The 24,349-nt window shown below is 41.0% G+C and overlaps 1 protein-coding gene across 1 annotated transcript in view; it reads right to left on the minus strand.

Annotated features, from left to right (window-relative positions):
• The window catches only part of RHEB (Ras homolog, mTORC1 binding), a 39,825-nt gene that overhangs the window by 4,887 nt on the left and 10,589 nt on the right, over positions 1-24,349 (minus strand). The window contains exons 2-7 of the mRNA XM_059471322.1: positions 15,593-15,664; positions 9,301-9,368; positions 6,115-6,197; positions 1,929-1,985; positions 1,781-1,828; positions 1,179-1,260 (exon numbers count right to left, since the gene is read on the minus strand). Of these exons, the coding sequence (XP_059327305.1) occupies positions 1,179-1,260; positions 1,781-1,828; positions 1,929-1,985; positions 6,115-6,197; positions 9,301-9,368; positions 15,593-15,664 (410 nt within the window). The remainder of the gene's footprint in view (positions 1-1,178; positions 1,261-1,780; positions 1,829-1,928; positions 1,986-6,114; positions 6,198-9,300; positions 9,369-15,592; positions 15,665-24,349) is intronic.

The raw sequence follows: 24,349 nt of genomic DNA on the forward strand, positions 1-24,349 counted from the left end.
GCAGAGGGATGGAATTCACAGTGACCTGTGATCACTGTTCTGAAGGGTCCTGCAAAAAGAACTTTGACAGCCAGAATGTACAGGACTTCTGAATTCTTCTGGTGGGATTTGTACAGATTTTGAGTATCTGACATACAATTCCCATTTTGACTTCCCTGAAAGGTACCATGTTTGATATATAAACTCCAGCTGGCAGCTTAACTGAATACAGGAGCACAAATACATGGCAGTACAGGGGACATTGTCCCTGCAGCAAATTAACACACAGGGCATACCAAGCATCCTACAAAGCTTGTAGCTGATTTAAATACATAAACATGACTTTTTTCTTCTTGGTTCAAGAGCAATAAAAACTCCAGAAAATTTATCAGTAAGATATTCTTTTGCTGGATATGAATTGCTGTGGTGTTGCACATTGTGAACATATGCCAAATGAAAAAAAAAGCACAGGCAACAGCTTTGCCTAATCCAGAAGTTATTTAAAATAAAGAGGTGGAAAAAAAGATCAGACATTTTTAACAGGTTTATTCTTTACACTGTCAGTTTATTTGGTATGCATTTGAAGCTCTCCAGCATACAGAGAAGATATTGTGAAATTTCATGCTTCCATAATGCCAGTTTTGACAGGGTTAATCCAAGTCTTAGCCAGAAACAGAAATACTGATAAACTAACTCCAAGTGTTCCATATCAGGTGGCAAAATATAATCCAAGTTTTTCTTTCAGGGGAAAAAATCCAACTTTACTCAAGTAACTTGCAGAATTGTTGACCACAAACATCAGACAAAATGATTATTGCCCCATTAGAGAGACTGAGCCTGCCCAGCACCTTAAACATGAGGTTTATCCTCTTACACCAACCCACTGCTCTGGCAGCAGTGACTCCTGGTTGAGGTAACAGACCCTGTTCCACCCACCCTGTGGATGTGAGTTTTAATTTGTCACTAAGTGTTCTGACATGTGCATTGAAGCTGAACTTTCAGTTCTTCACTTCCTCCTCCCATTGACAGTTGCAGGGAAAAACTTGTGTACATAAAGCTGAGTGCAGACAGCCATTCTGCTTCCCTCTCCACAAAATATCTGTGCAGTGCATGCAAATATTTCAGCTTCCTTTATTTAGTGGAACTCTGAGTCATCCATTACACTGTTATTTGAATAAAGTGACTCTTAAATCCATTACCTGATTTTCTTTAGCAGAAGATTCCAAGAAAGCTGCGTTCCAGGATTCTGCTAAAGCTTTCCCTTCTTCATAGCTGATCACCCTGATCAGAGAAAGAAAAATATGTTTCTTATAACTTGCAGAAGAATTGGAATCTGATATGTCAAGAAATACCTAAAGAGTACCAAAGCACTTAAGTGCACTGTAATAGGAATTCTTGTGAAGTCTGATCCAAAGCATTTGCTTTTGGCTGCTGTCAAATGCACTTCTGGGCCAGGTAAAACTGCTCTGTGACCCAGAAGAGCAGTTGTCCCAAAGCAATGCTTTGTTTTCACAATCTGTAATATCATCTGGTATTGCTGCTGTGACAAATACACTTCTGTTACTTACTTTGAAAAAACAGAGTGTTAAATGACTGTCCCTGGAATCTCACAGCAAAAGTCAACATTACAACAGAAGTTTATGGTTCGTAGTTCACATTCTGGACACAACTCCTTTGCCAGTAACTTATTTTAACCTACAATTTGATTTTAGCTCTGGAAAGCCAAGAACAAACCCAGTGTGTGCAGCCACAGGAATGCAGGCTGCTGCCTTGCATTTCTCACATTCTGGAGTTCACATACCGTTCCATATGCAGGTCTTTTTTATTTCCAACCAGCATAATGGGTATTCTGTGAAAGAAAGTTCAGAACTTCAGAACAGTTACAGTATACTGAACAAAGCACTAGCAACATGCCTGCAATGAAATGAGATGAAAGTGTCACTACTTACTGGACTTTTCCCACCATATCCAATAACTTGCCATGGATAACTTTTATCACTTCAAAACTGCAAAATAAAGGGATGAAGTCACACATGCACTCTGATGTTTATCCTCAATACCCAATACACAAGCAATTAAATGCACATGTAGGTTGTGTTTAAAACTTACTCTATGTATGCACAACTACACAGATGCTGAAAGTCTTACCCGTTTGTGCAACAACAGCAAACTGGTCCCAGCAGCAAGAGACCAGCCTGAGCCTACCCTTACACCTCCCCAGTTATGGTATTTGCAGAAATAAATAACATTACCCAGGACTGATGCAGCTAACACAGAATCACCCCAAGTCCCTCCCACCTCTCATCTGGTTTGTATCTGCAGTGAGAAATTTAACTGCTGCAGTCCAACAATCCTGGATGAGTATGTCAAATTAAAGCAAATTGGAAGAAAAAGTAATTAGTTAGGCAAGCTCCATCATTGTTTTGAACAAACATTTAGTTCATACATAATTACTAAGTTTTATTTATGTAAAAGCAAAAGGAGCCAAAATTCTAATTTTCTGTGAAAAGTGATTAAAGTGATCTGCAAGATGGCACTGAAACAGTGATTATTCAAATACTCTTTGTCTGTTCCCCTACCACACAGGAGAAGTTTGGATGGCAGGACTGTAGGATATCAAATCAAAAACCTCACTAACAAAATCCACTGCATTTGACATTCAGTACTTCTGAGAACAAGCTATAAACAGGGTTGAAGAGCAGATGTTGCACTCCTCTGGTTACACTATGGAAAAAATGCTGGTACATGAAGTGCACAACTTGGATTTAAGAGAGGCAGAGGCTCAGGGATGAGACACAACTAGACAGCAGAAAAGGGACCAAAAACTTCCCAGTTTCCAAGGTTGCTAGCTACAGGCAGTGTCTTGACTTGCACTGCATTTCAATTAGAATTGAAACCCTTAAAAATAGAGCAGCAATCAAACACACTTCCAGCTCAGAGCAATCAAAGACCTGGTGCCTAAAAACACCATTCAAAGCAGCAAAACTTCTCCCTTCTGGAACAATAAGCTCTACCACATTTAAGATGGATATTCTGTCAAGCAGGTCAATTTGTCTGACTGCAGCAATAATATTTGAGGCTGTGTGGAACACAAAGCTTCCCCATGCTCAGCTAATAGTTTCAGTGTATCCTATCAAGAAAATGAGTTCTTTGTAAATAGAAGTGTGAGTTAGTCTGGCACAAATTGCTACAGGTAACTCAAGTAGGATACTACAAATTACACTGGGGAAAATGTGGAATCAATGAAAAATGTGAAATCAATGAAAGGATTTTAGGGACATAAGGAGCTTATGCTGAAAGAGTATTACTGAAATTCTAGTCTTGAGAACTCATCTTGGATGATGATAGCTATTAAGAAAATAAGAGTTAAATGGAGCTTGGCTGCGACAGAGTTGAGAGGCATCAGTACACACAGATCTACATGACCCTGCAAAATGAAAGAATAAAAATGGTACCAAAAACCTATGTGCTACAGACCACAAAAGTGTTTATCAGTCAGAAGCAACAAGAAAAATCCTAGCACCCTACCCACAGGCTAACTGAATCCCTGGGACAGTACAATCACTGCTTCCTTTCCCCAGTTAGGTGTGCTGCTTCCAGCTAAGCCAGAAAAACACCACAGCACAGCACCCTGGTCCTTGCCTGAGGCTCCCCTGTACAATGCTGCCAGGTGCTCTTGAACCTGGGCTCTCCATGGCCCCACTTTGGGTACCTATCTGCTTGTCTGAGATTGTTCACAACCTTCCTTTCTTAGTGAAAATACTACAAATAAAAAGCTGATCCTTGTTAACATACCAAGATGGAAGCCACAGGAGAAGTGCTACGTAAACTGCAACACAATTCTGACACAGAAACAAGTTGCTAAGAACTGCCAGGAATTAAATTGGCTCAACCAATTAATGTTCTAGAAAGCTTTCCAAATTAATAATGCTGAAAGGAGCAAGGACAAAAAAGAGCAAGGACTGACCAATCCAAAAATAGCACCATCACATCAAGCTGTGAAACTGAGAGATTTGGAGACTGTAAGAGGTCCCTTCTAGTTCTGTCAAGCAAATGGGTTACAGCAAACAACTCAATGTGTGAAATACAAAAAAAAACCCATTACTAGCTGTCAGATAAATGTGTTACACAAAATCATGGAACCTAGCAAGATACAAAATTGGAATTTAATTAAGCTGAACTAGAGCAAAAGCCTTCCAGTAACCTTGCTGCTGAGAGCCTGGCAATATGAAAAATGTAGGGCATTAGCTTTCATTCAAGTCCTATTTAAACTTCCCACTGGAGGTTAGCAGGGAAGCTGATAACTTTAAAAAGAGCACTTCTGTTAAGTCTGCTGTCAAAGCTCTCACCCAGCTGGATCAATATTTGCATCAATATACACACTTTGACAGAAGTCAGAACAGATGAAGACTGTGATCCCATTGTCAGGGCAAGTCATCAAAGCTACAGAGTTACTGTGGAAGACCTTCCTATCACCTAAACACATTCTTGATACACAACATCAAGAATTGAACAAGACAGGATCATGGACACTGAAATTTTAAGGAAGAAACAACAATAACAACAAACTTGGAATAAACTGACCAAGAATAAATACTGATGAAAAGATTTTTGACCTACAGCCTTAACCTAGTATGTCCTGTTTGTATTTTTACCATAACTTGGTGTAACTGATTGAATGCACCCAACGAAAACATGTTCATTCTTCACCTGGTGAGCTCAAGACATCATGAGGCAACAACTGGAGTGCCTGAGAAAGAACAAACCCTTTAGCTGCCAAACAGGGAACAGCACAGGTTGCAGAATCCCCTGAGGGATGTACACTGGTTTCAGTCAAAGGCAATTCTGTCCTCACAGCACTCATTTATCAGTGAACTTCTCTGTATTTGCTTTAGGAGTGAAGCATTGTCTACTCAGGCAGAGAATACTGACTCCTATTTCATACAAGTTACCCAGCACCAGCACTGAACCTCTCACAGAAAAGCTCAGACCCAGAGAGAGTTTGGTAGTTTAGTATCTCTAGACACACATAAAAGCCTAACACGTGCTTGCCCTTCTCTACTTCAGAACTGAAGATGAAAAGCAAGAATGAAGAACTGTGAAATCTGTTCAACATTAAAGACCTTGCAAGCAGCAGAAGTTTGTAACCAGACTGTATCCTTCCTTTGAGAAGGAAAAAGAGCCAACAGGCAAGTTGCTTTACCTGTATTTTATGATAGTCTATCAAAGAGCTGGAAATGACCGGTTTTGTTTGATTCAGAGAAAAATATATGAAACACTTCAGCACTTGTAAAAAGCTCATCAACTGCCTTGAAAATAGAAAGGAAGCATCAACTTCTCCTACTTGATGAGACTGAAAGGTCTAAGGTCTTAATCACTTTCTTCAAACAAAAATTTCAGAAAATACTCAGCTGACCTAATAAAGATGTTGTGCAATATTAGAAAACTAACAGCTACTCAAGGATAAGCAGTATTTAAACAAAGGAAGATGTCCAGAGGAAGGGAGAAAATAACAGAGGATGGCAAAGCCACACAGAGGCTGATGTGTCCTGCATGACTCCAGGTAAGATGGACTCTGGACAGGGAACAGCAAGGACAAGAGGGACACTCTGGGACAACCTCTAGGGAGGATTATTTGCTGCAGCATGCCAGGAGAGGGTTTACAGTCCAAAAGCCATCTATTACTGTTTATATGAGTATTTCTATGGTTAATTCAATACAAGAAGTCAAAGGAATCTCAGTACTATAAAAAGCCACAGAGCTGAAGGAGGGATCGAGCAACTACTTGGGTACTTCACCTAAATGTACAGTGCCTTCAGCTTTGTATTTATGTCTGCCTTTCTATCTGATGCAAGAGCAATGAACTCATTTCTGAAATTATCCTTTGTACTTCTTACACCTCAAAACAATGTAGTTTAACACTGTCTCATTTCTTACATGGTACCTTGCACATGAGTCTGCAAAGTGTCTGTGACATTTGGGTCCGAGGGGACATTTCTGAAAAAACATTAATATTCACTCCTACTATACTTATAAAGGAGAAAGACTAATTGAAATAATTACACAAAATACAGCAGAGGCAGTACCTAAACCCAGAAACTATTTAAAGAGAAGAACACAAACAGATTTTATTACCTTTTTATTGATGTGACTGAGTAAACAAGAATGTAGCCATTGATGTCTATGGAGTATGTCTGAGGAAATATGGAGTATTCATCCTGTGGAAGGAATATTGCAGTTAAATTAAGGGTGACACAGTCCAGACCTTGATGCCATTAGATTAACATCAGTTAAGTTGGTCACATCTCTAAGACATTTTGTATAGGAAGTACATTCAGAATTTTTTATCATAATGTCACAAGCAGCATCTTAACCAAACCTAGAGAAGGCTAAAAGTCTATCTGTATACCCTACAATTTAATCTAAAGCTTTTATGGTTTATTCCCTCTAAGACTATGGATGAGCTGAAGCTCTTCTCAATCCTCTTATCCTGCTTAATTATCTGTTTGTATTAGTACAAAACATCCACTCTGTCCCACCACTAATTAGCAATTATGCCTCTTATCTTGCTGGTGATACATTTCAAAATCTTAATTTCAACAGCTGACAACAGGATCTAGCAGTTTGTAATTTCAAATGACACTGATCACATCTAAATTACCAAAGGAATCTGGTAGGAAGTGAATAATTGTGGCTAACTTATGCTTATCAAATGCAAAAAGTACAGTTATTAGTTGCATTATGACAACTGTAAGTTTACATTATAGGACAAGTGTTTACATAAATAGAAAACCAGACAAAACCACCAGAAATTTACTCAGTGAATTTATTACCCCTCTAGAAAAGGGACTGACCAAATAGGCAAACAAACCAGACTGATATATTGCAAATAATGCAACACAAATACTATGAATCCAACGTTAAAAACCTGTTCCAACAAACATTCCCAGGAAACATTTCCATTTTGACAAGAGCCATACTTCCTAATGTATGAGTTCTCAAATTGTTAAACCTATGCTTTTGAAGATGTTAATTTTAGCTGAAGATCAAATAACCTCTCTGTTATTGTCATGGCTGAACAGATGGAGCAGAGCAATCACATAGCTTAAATCTAAGACACCCAAAAGGAATCAAACTTCCCTCACTGGCAGAAGAGGAAAAACTCTTTATAAATCAACTTCACAGATCCAGCCAAAAAAAGTTTGAAAGAATAACACTTGGCAAAAGCTGCCTTTATTTGCTTTTATTGCTACACACTGAGGGCAGCCCTCCCCCATGTTCTCTGAAATGCCAAAGTGCCACTCCAGCTGGACATTAAATCCCAAAGTCAATACTCAGAAGGGATCTGAGCTAAGTCTGTGTAAAAAAGGTGAAAGTGCCAATTCTGCAGTGGCTTGACTTTACCTGGAAATTCCCAGGACTGCCCCAGCTGGAATTTGGTGTTAGGTAAGATTTCCTTTTACCCCCCTCTTCTGTGACCCTGTATCAAGACCCATTTTGGACTGAACTGCACAAAGTTCAGTAAATAACCAGAAAAGTAAAGAGGCACACGACAGAGGATGAATACCAAGAAAAACAAGTGCCATAATCTCAACTGTTCCTAATTCATGACTTTATTTTTAGCTTGTTAGGAGATGGAAGGCAAGCTGCTATGCTCACTGAAACTCATGGGTCAAATTAAGAAGTCTGTCAAGTGATAAAACAACATTGCTACAACTTTTCAGGCCATAGCCAGGTTTTCAAAAGTATTTAACAAATCTGCAATACAATTCTTGCTGTGTTGTATGCACATGAGAACTCCCTATGGGCCATTTAACAAGACAGACTTGAGAAAGAAATCTGTCCAAGCCACACCTTCCAAAACCCAACACCATCTCCCCCCTCTAAGCCTGTGTGCCAGAAATCAAAGTCCAAATCATTCCATGAAGAATTAAATCTGAAAATAACCACAGGCTGGGAAAGAAGCTATTTAGGTTCCACAATACTGTATAACATGAAATCAATCCTCAGCACTAGAGGTATGTTAGTGGTGAGTCACACTGCCTTCCCAGAAGGCAATTTCCTCCTCCAAGAGGAATTTGTCTCTTATCACTACGTGACACAATCAGAGCTGTAATGCAAGTGCACTTACAATGGCACTGAGTGACACCTATGGGGCTGCTGCTGCTGCTCACACTGCTCAGCCTGCCCCTCTCACCCTCTGCTCTGCAGAGCATTCCCCACCCAGCAATGCTGTGCTCAGACACCTCTGAGTGATTACACATGCTGCTGATGAGCACCAAGGGCTGACACCTTATAAATACAGCATGGCTATTCCCCAGTGACACAGCTCTCTTCCAAGAAAGCAATCAAACATATCTAGAGAGTTACAACCCCTCTGAACATCCCAGCTAGGAGCAGGTATCCTTTAAAGCCTTAAGTACTGGCAGCATATTTTACAACACTAACATTGTTTAATACTACTCATAGCTTGGAAAAACCCAAAGGCATTGTATGAGATCATGGAAAACAAGAGCATGTAAGCAAAAAAAAAAAAAAAAAAAAAAATTTAGGATAACAATACAGTCTAATTAGTGGTCCCTGATGAGTTTTTTCCCTCATATAGAGTCTCTCAACAGACACTGCACTCTGGTGCACGGGTTCAGCCAAGCAGCAGTGTGTAATGAACCCCTGGACCTGTAAATAATGAAGAGCTGCCCTTGCCAGAGCTCCCAGCAGGCTGCGGGACATGCTGCGGGACACGCTGCAGGGACATGTGCTCCCTGCTCCTCACCCCCTCCCTGTCATTACAGACACACACATGAACCACCACGTTAGAATGCAGCCAAACTGCAGCAGTTCATTGCTAACTCAGTGAGTACCACCTACATGATCTGTCTGCTCCCCATGACTGCTCCATGGATACAAGTCATGGTGGTGGAGCTGGAGCAGACAAATACTAAAAAGCCATGAAAAATTTCCCCATGGTTTACTGAAGCACCCTTTTTCATCTGAAGCAAGACTGCTCATTTACTCTGTAAATATTACTCAAGCTACTGATGAACTTATGGACATCAGAGTTAAGGTAGTTTCCCCTCCCCTTTTTTAGGTACTCATTCAATAGATAGGGGGAAAAAGAACTCAACCCAGTAACAAAACACAAACCAAAGCCTTTAAATAAACACTACAGAAGAAGTTCTTCAGTGACTAAACAACAAGTCAGGATAATTTTAAGTTAACTTTCACCTCTGAATGCACAGTCACTACACCAACTTAGCTTAACAGGAATATCAATACCTGCTGTCATAACTTAGGAGAAAGATTCAAAGAAAGGTAACTTACCTGGCCAGCAGTGTCAACCAGCTGAAGATGATATTCTTGGCCATTTACTGTGATCAGTTTTGTAAAAGCTACAACAAGAAATAAATAAACAGGTCAGAATTACACACAAGGAAGAGATCAGAAATCACTCCTTTGTGCTATCATCAGCCAAGGCAGGAAGTAAAGAACTCCAGTTACAGTTTCTAAGTAGCAATAAAAGGCTAATCAGATGCTGTACTTATAACTAGTCTATTGCAGGTAGCAAAACTCAGAAATTGAATTTCAGATTTCAGATGATTCTCACTCTGGATGCAGCAGCTTATTTCTTGCTCTCTTAAGTAAAAGAGGGAATAAGAGGAATAAAAAGGAGGATTTACATGCATTTCTACAAGATCCAGACAATCACTATTTGTGGTAACACAAGACACTTAAATTCAACTGGCATCAAAGCTAAGTTTGAGCTTATTATAGGGTCTTCTCCTTGGTTTCCAAACAGTTTAGCAAGATCAATTTCCTAAAAGTAAATACCATGAGTAAGTGATCTGGACTGAAAAAAGGAAAAATCTTTGGGGATAAAACACACAGAACTTATGATTATATTAAACCCAAATGATGACAATTAGCTAAGTTCACCATGTTACTTTCACATTTGCTGCAGCTAGCAGCCCATGCAGTCCCCAGCACAAAGTACATTCAGTCCCTAGAAGTGATGAGAATTGCTGCTCTTCCTCAGAGTCATGAAATGCCAACACGCTGTGAGCCAAGGAATCCTACCCAGAGTTTGTGTTATGCAACTGCAAAAGCAAACAGTGCCACAGCTCCTGCAGGAGTAATGTCCCAAGCAGAGCACACAAACCTGGCTCTGGATGTCTCATGTGGCCTTTGAGACACACTCCAATCACCACTGCTGGACAGTGCTAACACACTGAGTAAAGTCTGTGTTATCCTCTAGTTGGGGTGGTTTCCCAACTAGTAGCAGTCCTCAGAAACCTCATCTCCCCCTGCAGTGATAAGAAACAGAGTGAGATGAACAGGTCACTCAGGTGAGCTGAGTTGGCCAAGAGCTTCCCAAAGCTGCACAGCTGAATGTTCCTAACCCTGCTGTGCAGTCCCTGCCCACGCCTGGAGTAGATGGAATTGGCCAGCTTTCCTCCTCCCAGCCCAAGCCTGCCCCTCTGTCAAGTCCCCACAATGTGAGCATTATCTTGAGTAAGTGGGCTGAAATAGCTGAAACTGGAGGTTTCAACCCACCTCATAAATCCAATCCTCGAAAAAAAGGAGCAATTCAAACAGCAAAGCCAACCTAACAATGTCTAAATCAACAGTGTCAAGTGTACCTATAGTTTCCATTACAAAATCAGCAAATGATATTTGAAATGGAGCCTCAAAGAGAGTTCCTGCCTTACCCTTGTTATCCCCTAAGAAAGCTGCTTTAGCACATGTGCTGCCACAAAACCAGTCTGGATGCTGCTGTGACTGCTGCCCACAACTAGAAGTTTTAGGTTATGAAACACAGATCCACAGTGGCTCTTTGCCTTGGATGAATGCTGTGATGGGGACAAACTGAGGCAGTGTTGCTATAGACAATATCCCTGCCTGGAGTCAGAGGGAAAACAGGCTCCTCTGGAGACACACTGCATTTACAGGTGTGCAGTAACAGCTCTCCAGTCTCCTGACACTGCACATACACATCAAAGCATCTGCACTCAAAGTAACTTCAAGGGCATCATGAAGTTAATATTTAAAAAGGGACAGACAGCAGTTTTTTCAGACTGTTCTAGAAGCCAGCAATGATGTCATTACCATCATTACAGAAAGCACAGTGTGACAGAGACAGGAGAAGGGGAACAGTGAAGGAGTCAGCACAGCCTGGTGAGGAGAGCTGTTAGTGCAGTGCAGAGCCTTGCAGCACCAAGCACAACCACTGTGTGAAGATAAATCTGTCTCAATGAAGTCACAACTAATGACTTCCATTTCTTTGCTGAAGCTTTTTAAAACCATTCCTAGTTAAGAATTTAATTTTGTGAAAAACCTGATCCCCTTGATCCAGCCAAAGTCTTCATTTCCAATTCCATCACCTATCATCCTAGGATTTCTGCTGTGCTTGTGCACAAGACAAACAACAATACAAACCACAATCCCTGCACAATTTGGCTCTTCCTTGGTAGGCCAAGGACACTTTTCAGCAGACTTGACTTCACATTAAATCATAATGTGAGCATCACCAAAACACTGCTCATTAACTGGAACATGGATTTTGGAACAGGACACTCTTTCACCTTGCAACATATAACTCCAGTGATCATCACTACCTGAAGATGAAGCACATTGCAATTAGACCAGCAGGAATGAATTTATTTGCATGTGCAGCTCCATGACAGCGGCTGTGGAAACAAGCCATTCTACTAGGAAAAAAAACCCAAACAAACAGTAACAGGCAAAGAAATGCAGCCTTTAGATCAATAGTGATACTGAAGGAAGGTACAAGGGTGCTGTAACACGATTGCCACAACATGGCTGGTAGCTAAATACAATCACCTCCCAAGCTTTCCTTGGTTACCACCTCCTGCATCTCTTTCTATTTGCCTGCATTCCAAAGTCAATGCCTGCCACTAATCCACCAGGACATCTTTCACAACACTGAGATGTGTGATGCAAGAGAGCTATTTTTAGTTTTCCTCAGAAGCCTCACTTGTACCCCTTAGAAGGCTGCTCACCAGCAGCTCCAGAGAAACACAGCTCACCCTTCCAGTGCAGTTGCCAAGGCATGGGCAGAAGTTTAGCCTTGAAGATTCTCTATCAGACCCATCTAAACCTATACTAGTAGGGGTCCTCCAGCCCTTTGCCCCTTCCTAATATGCTTTTACTCACATTTGTATTAAAAAACATGGGATGGAGGCAGGAAGCATGGGGGAAGATGTTCCTTTCCTTAGGGAGCTAGTGAAGCGACGTAGGGAAGAAAGGAAGACACAGAGCTGTGAAACAGTGCTAGAAGGCCCTCAATAACTGCAACAAAAACAAAAAGCAGCCAGGCAGGCTTTGGGGGACGCATTTGAGACCTGGGCACTCAAGTAATTTTACTTGCAACACAAGACACCCCTGCAAAGATGATGTGGGTGGAGTTAAGTGCACATCTTCATTACCTGATCTTTCTGACCTATTTGAGTTTCAAATTCAGCTTCTAGTTTTCATTCCTGTAAAATTGTTGCACTTTAATTTGCACTGCTCTTGGTTGATGTGAGCTGATCTGCCTGCAGAGCCCCATCCAGCCCAGTGCCCACACAGACTCCCTGCACACACTCCTGCTCTCCAAGGATCTTTTTTCTCTTTCCAACACCCCTGCAAGCAGCAGCTCCACTCGTTTCTCAACCTGGCTGTCTCAGGAATAGCCATCCATTGAGATGTCACTCCTGTTGGGACATTCACACAGGGAAAGTCTCTTCCCAAAGCAATTATCTCTCACCTCCACTGCTGCCACAAAAGGATACAAGTTACTCTTCCTGACACACAAGTTTGGTAGAAGGAACAGAAATAAACTAACTTCTGGTGCTGATGTAATATAAGCAAAGGAAAATGTAGCAGAGAAGCTGTCCTAACCTTCATAAACAATAAAGAAAATCTGATGTACCTTATTTTCCTTTTATCACTTCCAAAGGCAGAGATTCTCACAATTAAAACCTGATGTTTCTACAATATTAGGTTTTACTCCTATTGCTCAAGGCTTATAAATGACACAACTTGTTCCTGTAAGAGTTTGATTACAGCTTGCCTTACATACAGTTTAGCTTTGCAGGTCAACATTTTGTGCAAGTTTTATTATTTGAGGACAAAAATTATAAAGAGTGTATTACCAGCAGTACTGCAGCTTCCTATAATTTCCTCATTGCTGATAGAATACTGTAACAAATTATCAAGAACAATTTCTGGAGACAAAACAGAAATCACACAGGCCAGACTATCCTTTGCTATGTATGCTTTTCATGTCCAAGTTTTGTTACATGTGTAGACCCAACCACCAGATGAAACGGAAAGGTTTTACACCTTACTACAATGCCCTGGAAAAACCAACATTCTCCAACACTGTCCATAGTATAAGAACCTGGACTTTTCAACCCTTTTTGCCAACACCATCCACCAAATCTCAAATCACAAGCCAGGAAAAGTCTAAGAGTTGTTCATGTACTTTGTATCTTTTGACCCTACACAGAATCAGAAACACAGCTGGGAGTGTTCAAAGACTTCGCTAAACAAAGATTTCTATTTAGGAAAAAAAAAAAAGTACTACATTCTTAAGTCAAAAGAATGATTTTTTTACTTAACCCATCAAACCCAGTTTCACATATGTCTTAAAAAAATTTTCAGTAAGTTTTGAATGTTAGTGTTAAATTACAATGTGTTCTCTTGTCTGTTCTTCACAGAAGCATTTTTGACATTATCAGACCTTCTGGGACTTAAAGATGGGACAGATTTCCCACTGTTTTGAGCCCCAGGGCATAACTTTTATCTTTTTAACCTTTATTTCCCAGCAACAATTTCTGATGTCAGAAGGACCCTTCAACTCTCTACCTTTCAGAAAGCAAACTCCCCCAGCCATGCCACAGATCACAAGACTTACACCAAATGAATAATGTTTATTTTCCAAACAAGAAAGAAACCAACTGAAAAGTTAAGGCTTTTCAAGATGCCCCCTCCCAACAAATCTTCACAATTCAGATCAAGCACACAGTGCAGACCAGGAGAGTCAAATAAGAGCAAAATTCACCAGCAGGGTACTTTTGTATGGTTCAGAAATGCTGAAGTTGTGACACACACAGTTACAAACAGCAGCTACAGACAACAAGTTAAGGATGAAACAAAACAAATCTTATACCAATGTGTCAAAATCCTAAAACAAGACACAGATTCAGTATTTTGCAAAGACTTTGACTCCATGTCTCTCAGTCTTTCTTCATTCACATGCAGCTGCATATAACTAAAAGATTACTTTAAATAATTTGCATTTATATGGCACAGACAGTGAAAAATAACCTGCCCCAAATGAATTAAGATTATAAACACAGAAACTCAAACCCCAGTATTTTGCTAGCAGCCTTAATTCAAGACATACCTGACTTATAATTCAAATAAAGTAGAAAAGGATGATGGAAAGTATTAGTATTAATATCTGTATAAGAGCTAACATTCAGACCAAGGGCCAAATTATCCAGTCTGACTTAAAATATAAAGCAAATATAGAGTTTCTCAAAAAGTAGCATTTGAATTTTAGTTCTAAGCAATAAAATCATTCCAAGTAAAATATCCTGATAGCTACTGATTTGTAATTATGTACCACATATATATATATTTAAAAAAAACCCTTGTTCTGCTGATTGCTTCATTCAAACTTCCAGAGTATCATTACACAGGCTTAACATCCTACTGAAGAAGTTCAAAACACTAAAAATGTGTGCTACACAAGTCATTAAAACACAAGAACCCCAGAGCTATAGTCATGAAACCACTTTCATTTGCCTCATGACTAAAGTAAGCCAACATGATCAAATTACTCAGCCCAGCACTGCAGTTGTTCAAGTACTTTATGGGCACTGCTAGCTCAGAAAGAGGTGGCTGGATTGTAATGAACGCCAGGTAACCTCTGAAATGACTTTTTCCTCTTGGCAGCATTTTAGCATTAGTGTCTTTACTCACCTGCTATGCCAGCTACTCACAAAGGTACTAAAATTATGTTTAAAAGAACTGCTAAGAGGAAAAAAAACACTTGAGAAGTCAAATACCCAGTATTTGCAGCAAGCTGATTGTGTAGCAGCCTTGTTATCCAGCTGCTGGAAAGGAGGAATTGAAAAGATTATCATGCTATCATAGCCTACCTTCTAAGTGGTTTAATCCTGATGGGTATTGCTGGCTTTCTGTTCATCTGGGTGTACTGACCTTATGTGAGACGCTGGAATTTTTGTATTTGTATTTGGTGGCACATTTTCATATAGTGTGATGTAAAGATTTAAAGTGCCACAAGTACATTAGGGGAAGCAGATGCTCAACAACACACAAAACATAGGGAGGTGCATTTTAGCCAGATTCATTAGGTATCTCTTCATTTAATGTTAAAAGTTCAGCTGTTTGGAGAAATGTGCACACAGTGATTTCCATGGTGCAGCAATGTAGTATTGGTTCAAAGAATAATAAAACTTCTGTGGTAATTAATGGACTTTAATGTTAATATGTAAATACCCACACAAGTAATATGTATAACCCCAATGGTTTCTGATATAAATTAGTTTGGTGCAGAAGAGGAGCTTGGCAGTTATTTACTTACTGTTCTCTATGGTTGGATCATATGAATCAACAAACTGTCCTTCCACAAACTGGATCGTCAGTGAAGATTTTCCTGTAAAACAAAGGAAAGAAAAATCTGGAATGAAACAAAATCATCTGCTTGTTATCACTTCACTGCTTTCCAGTAGATACACCAATTTTTTATCTATCCAATGTGAGCTCTGCGTGGTTCATTTAAACTATCTATACATGACAACTGACCTATTTTTAATTTAAGTGCCTATTTCTAGTAACTGGGTCTCCTGAACATATAAAAAGCACTGCAAAAGCTACTCAGCATATGTTCTGCTTTTGTTTTAACAGGGCATAATTTAAATTATTCCTCCAGTTTAAAAGGAATCTAAAAGCAGCACTGCACGATCCTCATAGAACTAAATTTAACAAACTGATATACTTGGAACGTTTTTCTGTCAAGACGCAAGTAAAATTCAAAATAATTTTCAGTAACCACAGAGAAAACTTGGATCGAATTAGCCAAATTTGGTTTTACTAGGAGACTGGACAGATTTCCCATGACAAAAGGATGATCTCAAAATTCTTGAGACCAATATACTCTCCTATTAATCTCCCACTGCCACACCACAACAGGCCAGTGGATGCTGTATTTTAAGCAGTGACTGAAGTGACATAATTGGATTTTTCTTTAAAGCCATTTAACTGCTACTTTAGAAGACAACATTCCCCATTTCACTTCAAGAGTAATGCAAAGCACTGAACTTCGTAGCAAACTGAAAAAATGGGAATTCATTTAGTCTTGAAATATTTTATAAGATGGCGAATCACATACATTGACCATAAAAAGCACCTTTAAAGCTCTGCAACTGAAGACTTCTCAAAGCATTACTGAAGCCTTAACACAATTTCCATTACAGCACATCATGTACATCTGGGAATCTCCTAGATCCTATTACATTATGTTTACTGGACAAATACCCTCTTACAGAGATTGCCAAGTGCATTAGCTGCTTTGGACACGAGCACATTCTTCATGCTCCTTTATACTCTTTTCACCATCAAGAAGCACAAACATAATACAACCTCAAGTTAAAATTTTGACTCAAAACCACCCGACTCAGTGGAAACCTCTCAATGACCTCTCAAGTAAGCAACATTGTGGTGGAAATATACAGTATCATTGTTTAAAAGAATAAATTGCTTTGGGTAAAAAAACTGCCCACTTCCAGAACTCTGAAAATGTTCTTTCCTAAGCATTCCTTCAGGAGATATTAAAAAAACTGTCTTCCATTTCATTCTCTGCCATGTTTACCCCTTTGCTCTCTCCTATCAATCATCAGCTTATTCAAGAAACAACGCTAAAAAGATTTCCAGACAAACCCCACAAAGACCAACCATCACCAAGATTTTATCAAGTTGCTTTTTCTAACATCAAGTTCTTAAGATACATTTCCTGGTCTTCTTATCATGAAAGTGTCATCCTCACAATGCACGAGTTGACAGAGGACATTTCACTTTAAATTCCACTTGCGTTCCCCCAGCAAGGGACACACACCCTACCCCCAAATCATCCCAATAAAATCAGATTAAGGACTGAAACTGTGCCTCCCAGGAACTTTCTGAAACTGTGTATTTTGGACACCATTTAGAAAGTGAGCAAACTTCCAAGCTATTTCTCCTTTAGCTATAAACTTATGAAGTTGCTACCCAGAGTTCATGCTCCCAGATTCTTTGCCAATACCAGCACATTAAGCACTCCATTTAAAAAAGAAAAGGTTAACTACCCCTATATTAGGCTGTTAGATCCTCAAGGTAAGAGAACTAAATTCAGTAAAGATTATAAGTGAACTTTTTTCCTCCTAAGAAGGATTCTGAACTAACTGAAAGACTTGACTGCTGCCTTCTGTCTGTGCTAAGCCTGGAAACTGAATAGCAGAAAGAAGTCAGAGCCAACAGAAAATGCTGCATTTCACACCCAGCTGTATTAATTACTGCTTTCCCCCTAACAGTGACAGAAGAGGAAACAGATAAAACCCGTGTTCCAACACTCTCCTCCTAAATTCCTCCAAGCTTTATAACAAGCTTTGCAGTAATGATGTGTTCATGATCACGAGGCACAGGGAAACTCTCCAGTCTGGGATTCAGCACCTACCCCCCGGGGAAGTGCAGGCAACTGTATCCCACTGAACCAAGGCTTCCATGGACACAGAAATCTAAACCATGAGTCATTAACACCCCGTGTCTCAGCCCATGAGCAAGCAGCAGGCAGAACCTGTGACCAACAGCTTGGCTTGAACTTTGCCCCACAGGTTTTATTCCAGGTCTTTGACCTATGCTCATGGACAGAGTGGAAAATCGAGCTGACAGTTTAGCTCCTATCTGCTCTTGCCCCAGAGAGATCAGGCAAGGCTTTCAGCAAGGATTGCAACACAAACACAACTGCCCTGCCAATTGCCAACTCCATCTGGGGGCACAGCAGGGAACACAGGCTGTCTGCATCTGCAGGCACCACGGGCACATTCAGCCTCAGCAGCACCAGCGAGTCTGACACCAGCAGCAGAGGCTTCATTAGCTGATTTCTCAAGGGTGCACACCTCAAAGAGGCTCAGCTCTAACATTCTCCTTTGGAATGCAGCCACACATTTTTGCAGTTTGCTAAGCTTCTCCTTGTAGCATCCTCCATGCTGGTAAATTCAAGATATCCACTGTATTTGAGTTTCAAGAAAATAAATATCCATTGATAGCAAAGGGAGAAGTGATATGAGCTGAAGCAAGGCTGGAAGCTGGGTGCAGAGCTTTGCTACAGGAACTCAAAGTCCCAGGTACTCCATGGCAGAGTTGTAAGCAAAATCCTCCAAGTTTACTGACTCTCCCTGAAAGAACGGCACAGAAGGGAAGGGCTGCAAGAAATGGGTTTCAGGAAAGTTTAGAATATGAGTCCCAGGTAACTGAAAACTCAGCTTAAGCTGTCCAGAAGTACCCAAAGTGTATTTGCATACACAATTCATTATTTATGGTATTATGTGAGAGTGGTAAAGAAAAGAGTTTTCCACTGTCAAAACAGAAAAGGAGCAGATTTTCAGACAGAAATCCAGTTCAAAAACTAAAGCTGTTGTGTTTCTGTTCATACACTAGACCACTTGCATAAAGAGGATGCATAAGCACTCTGACTAGTGCCATCATAGCACATCAGTTTCAAATGCCATTGCAATTGTCAAGGCAAAACAATTGCCAAATTGCGTTTTACTCATCTTTTTACTACTTGGACAAGAGCTGTGGTATTTATAATCTAGCCTTAAAATTCAAGCTTTACAACACTAGGCAGTTTACCAAGGAGATGAGCAACAGAGCCTGGGTGGGCTCAGGACAGCTGGCCTCCCCAAAGAGGTCATGCCCCCCTTCTGTGCACCACCACCTGCCTGCTGTCCCCATCTCACACCCTGCCCTCCTTGCAACAGACATAGGGAAAGCCCAGATTAAACCCTCATCGGCAGCCAAACTTCTCCCCAAGCCCAGGAGACAGAAATGATGCAAGCAGGCAGCGAATCAGTCAAACAACAGCTCCACAAGCAGGGCATTGTGCAAGCAGGGCAGCACAGAGCAGCTTATCTCAACAGGAAGGGTTTCTCAATCCCTGCAACTGCCCACACAAGCCATCAGTAAACAGTTTGTCCTGCTCAAGAACAACAGCTACTGAGGAGCTGCAGCTCTGTTGGCAGTGTACATGCAGTTTCTTTAACCCATCTTTTGCTATTAAAATGCATAGTTATGTGGTTTGCATAATCATTCAACACTGAACAGCTGCCAGCATCTCATCTACTCCTACCACAAGCACAGCACCTTACCCAAGCTAGTCTCTAGACCAGCTTAGTAACTAGACTTACCTAGTTAGTCTCCTTAGGTCTACCCAGTCTTCCTACAAAACAAACTACTTTAGGCTTTGTCACAAAAAGCACACAACAAATTTCATAATGAAATGTTGTCAGTCACATCAAATTAGGTAAATCTGGCAGCACATTCAACTTACTGCACTGCACAGAGATCAAATTTTCATACCAAAAGATACACCTGATTTAACTTGAATGTTGGGATCTTTATCTTCTTTGATTCACAATCCCAAGATGCACAAAATGGAGACACTGGCACTTCCATAGTGCAGATGATCCATCCTCAGAGCACAGAGTGGGACTGAACGACTTCCTGGAGCTAAGGGAGATTGACTGGGTTGCAAGAGGATTTACAGCATCTCTCTCTGACAAAGATCCTCTCACAAGATTGCAGACTATCTCAGAACCCATCACTAGCTCATCATTCATCTCAGGCCACATCGTTAGCAACTTTCTATAGTTAATTAAGACACCCCCCCAGGTACTAATTATGGCTGTGTAGTTCCTGTTTTGCTGATCATTGCTTTGTATTTGGTGAATTAGTCTAATGACTATAAAAATGATCCATCTGGGTCAATAACGAATTCTGTTTCTAAATCTCTGGAGACAGAAATACAATGAGTAGTTTGTGTTTTACTCAGATGCAACTAAATTCTATTAGACTTTTAATTGTGAGGAATTAAATAAACATCTACAGCAAGCTGTAGTTTTATACATTTTTGTAGTGATTCCCTCGTGATGTCAGCATTATAGTAACAGGATTAGAAAAATATTTTCTGATGCTTAGAGACAAAACTCTTCCTCAATTCCTGCACTTGCTCATGGTACTCGTGCTTGATTTGCAACAGAGTGGTAGTTGGTAGCTCTCCTCTCTCAACATGCCCTCTGAGCTTTCTGGAGGACAGACTAAAGGTTGTAGTTCTGAAGGAGTGAAAGTTGCAGGACCTCAATGACACATCTTCTGGTGATGTGATAAGGAGCTTCAAACACTGCAGAACCCTTTATGACAAACCAAAGAGCAGATGAGCTTTTCAGAACAACCAAAGTTCTTCTTTACCTTCTTTGGCACTCTATCTTGTTGCTACAACTCTTCCCTGCCTTCTCCTGCTCTATTTTTTTTAAATTAGCATCTAAGGAAATACATTTGAAGTCTCAAGCAAGGTTTTGTAGCAAGAACTACTTCTGCTGTAAAGGAGGAGTTTCTCATGATGGTCTGTAACACCCCAGAGCATGAGCCTGCTGGGAGATGCTTGTTTCCCTTCCATCTGCATTGCACAATCTTCTTGAGGTTTATCAAAGGTATTCCTCTGCAAGCCAGAGGAAATCTGAGAGCAGCCATTTAGAAACAAAGCCACATGGCTTCCTTTATTTTCTTCAGATTTCAAAGCAATCAGCCACACTCACAGGAGTACTTGCAGGCCTTTGCTAGGTCAGCAGCCTTCTGAACACAAGCCAAGGGTTCTAATGCTATCTAGATCATATTTCCTGTAAAGAAAGCAAGAAGAGAGCATGTGCTTTATTCCCTGATATTTAGCAGCAGGCTTGTTCCACCCTACAGCAGTGCTCATCCCTCAGTGCTCACTTAAACTGTGTTGCAATGTATCACATGTCCAAGCAAGTATGTGGGGAAAAATTCCGTTGCATTCCTGCAATGGCTTACACTTCCAGGCAGTCCATTTTGTCTCCAATAAAGTCAGTAACTACAGCAAAGAACTGTCAAGAAATCTTTTAGTCATTTTAGCACACAGTCCAGTTACCTCTGCTTGCTACCCTTGCTGGCAGGAAAGCACCAGGCTGCAGCTTTCCTCCTGTTTCCCTTTGTATAAGTTACAGGAATTTTAATTCCATGTGTTTACTGTCAGTTGTCAAAGATGGGAAAAGGTGTTACAAAGCTTCCAAAAAAACCCAAAAACCAAAACAACCTCTGTGGCATATACCTCACCAGGCCATGGAATGCATGCTTCAAACAGGTCAGGGGAGCTGCATTCTGGTGTTCCTTAACTGCAAAGGAAATTCAGACATTCCTACCCCAGACAGTCAACCTGTATTTCTCAGATAAATATCATCCTCTGTATCCCTTTCAGACTTCCTGCAGAAACTGTGCATCCCTGCAGCACCTTCCCACAGCACAAGGCTTAAAATATCTCAGGTGGCAGCAGAAATTCAATGGCATTGGTAGGTGGGTGGTGAGCAACTGCTTTGTGCATCACTTGTATATTTTGTTACCATTACTATCATTTACCTTTCCTTTTCCGTCCTGTTAAAATGTCTTTATCCCAATTCCATTTTATCTTTTTCCCCAGCTGTGTCCCCAGTCCCACTGTGGAGGTGAATGAAGGGCTGTGTGGTGTTCAGCTGCCCAATGGGTTAAACCCTAACAACTCCTAAAGGGAAGTTTATTAAGCTTAAAGATCAGACCCTAACATTGCAGTTTATGACACACCTAAAGGTAAAGAGCCTGAAATTTGTGCTGACTTCCTCTCCAAAGGGGCAAAATTCAACTTCTGCTGCTGGGTAGAACCCAAGTCCTCTCTCCCTGTACACACTTCAAGCAGGTCATAAGGTGTTTGAATAAACTTGACCTTTCCTTGGATCATTGGGTATGTACAACATGAAATGAAATGTCTTTGAAAGATCCTGTCAGGAATTGCCATCGTTTCATCATTAAATCATTTTTAAATGCTATGTCATGAGAAATCACACATCTATCTTGCTTTAATACATTCCATGCATTTCCCTTTTCTATCTTCAAGGTTTTGGTCTCCACACAAGGGATCAAACTCTCAAATTCCAGTCACTTCCTTTTTGCAGCTAAAGATTTCTGGGATGTACAACTTAAACTGCCATTCTTTTTTCAAGAGGATCCTTCCAGCTGCAGTCACAGCACCAGCTCTCCACCCTCTGCACAGACATGGCCTGTTCAACTTTCAAATTCTGTTAGGAAACAGGATGAACCCTTCCTTCCACAAATCTCACTTGCATTTTCAGACCAGTAAGAGAGAAAGAGAAGCCTTCCCAAGATGAAAGACCTCAGTTCCACTGACATGCAGGTCTTCCCTAAAAAGGACCTTGAGGGCTGGAGCCATAGGATTCACAGCTGCCACCACACACCAATTCCTGCTCACAGCCATCACCAAGCAGAGGGCCAAGGCTTTGAAAACATCACTAAAACTTTCCTGGCATCATTTACAAACACAAGTCTAGGAACATGACCCTGAGCATACTGTAACACCCAGTAATACCAAAAGCAGCTGAAATGGGTGAAGAATAGACCATCTTGGCAGTACTACCGAAATGCATATGACCAGAGAGTTTCCTGGAATTGTAAGAATAGTAGGAGATGTATTTCTCTTTTCCTTATTATAAGATGGCAGAAGGCAAGTTTCTGACAAAATTCTGACAGGAGAGTAGTGGTATTATTCCCTCTCTTGGTAGCATTATCCAATCAAATCATGTGATGCACACTCTGTAGCTACTGCTAAGAAGTTTCAGCCTTACTCTGCAGGAAGTTCACAGAGCTCTCCACCAACTGCAGCAAAAGCTGGAAGATACAATTGATTTGAGCCCACAAGTGCAGGCCACTTGTACAACAGATTATAATAATACATAAATCAAGCTGCATAATAACCACTAGAAGATCTTGGCAACAACAGACAGCCCCACTCTGCAGCAGTGTGTAACTGCTGGGTGGTCAGTCAATGTTTCAGGCTCTTTGTGTCACCACTGATGGTCCAAGGTCTGACAAACCCAATACCAGCAATGCACGTGGCCAATAAACCCTGACACTGATGGACAGCTGCCAGCAGCACCATTCACCTGCTATTCCTACACAGGAGGAGCCCCCAAGGCTGCATCAAGCATCAGGCACTGCAGCACCAACCCTGCAGCACCAAAACCTCTTAGCACAGAACAGGGACGGTCTTTGGGGATACTGACAAAGAGTTGTGTTGACTCCTCCTTCCTCCAGCAGAGCAAGACATGGTCAACTGTTGTCATCTTATTGCAGGGGCTCCATACAGTTGTCTTCTTATCACAAAAGTTTGAGACCTTCTTTCTCATGGGCAGCTCCTCAGAGCATTGACATTGACTCTTTCTTCTTCACAAAGCAGCCAGCTGACTCCAGTCCCCTTCTCAACACCACCCCACTCTTTTATAGCACTCTGCTTCTCACTGGTTACAGCTGTGGCCTGTTAAAGTCAGGCCTGTTCCTGATCTTTGCTAACTGGCCCAGCTGCAACTTCTCAGGGGTAAGATTACTTTCTACACTATCTTTATTTTCTTATATTTTATCCCCCTAGAGTCAACTCCATCACATCTCTGTCCACACCTGGTAGACACAGAGTTTTGATTAATGTTCATATTGTTGAGCCTTGACTATTTCTTGTGTGCTACCCCAGTGGATCTACACATGACCACACCAACATAAAACCCAGTGTGTGCCTGAGCTGCTCTCTCCTCTACACAGCTCTCTCCACACCACCAGGTTCTGATGGCTTTTTGCTGTTACTGTTGTCTCTTCTCCATTTCAGCTCTAGATCTCCTCTGAATTAACTGCACAGGCACCTTCCATGTCACTTCTGCTGATCAGGGAAGCTCCTCCCCTCTATTTATCAGGGTTGAAGAAGGCACAATCTGTTAAATGCCATCTTCACAGCCTTGCACTTCACCCAGCTGCAGTTAGTCATCAACCCCTCCCCAGCAAGGCTGGCTGCAAGCCTCCTGCAGTTACACACTTCCCATCCACCCAAGGGTGGCTGCTGAATGCACAGGACAATCTGTCAACAGCAAGGGAGGTTTAAAGCAATAACATACCAAAATCTCTGCCTGATGCACATGGGTTAAACAGCAGGGCAAAAATAAGACTCCAGGGTAATAATAACACTGTGTAGAATACC

Source organism: Ammospiza nelsoni, chromosome 1 (genome assembly GCF_027579445.1).
Source record: "Ammospiza nelsoni isolate bAmmNel1 chromosome 1, bAmmNel1.pri, whole genome shotgun sequence".
NCBI classification, from domain to species: Eukaryota; Metazoa; Chordata; class Aves; order Passeriformes; family Passerellidae; genus Ammospiza; species Ammospiza nelsoni.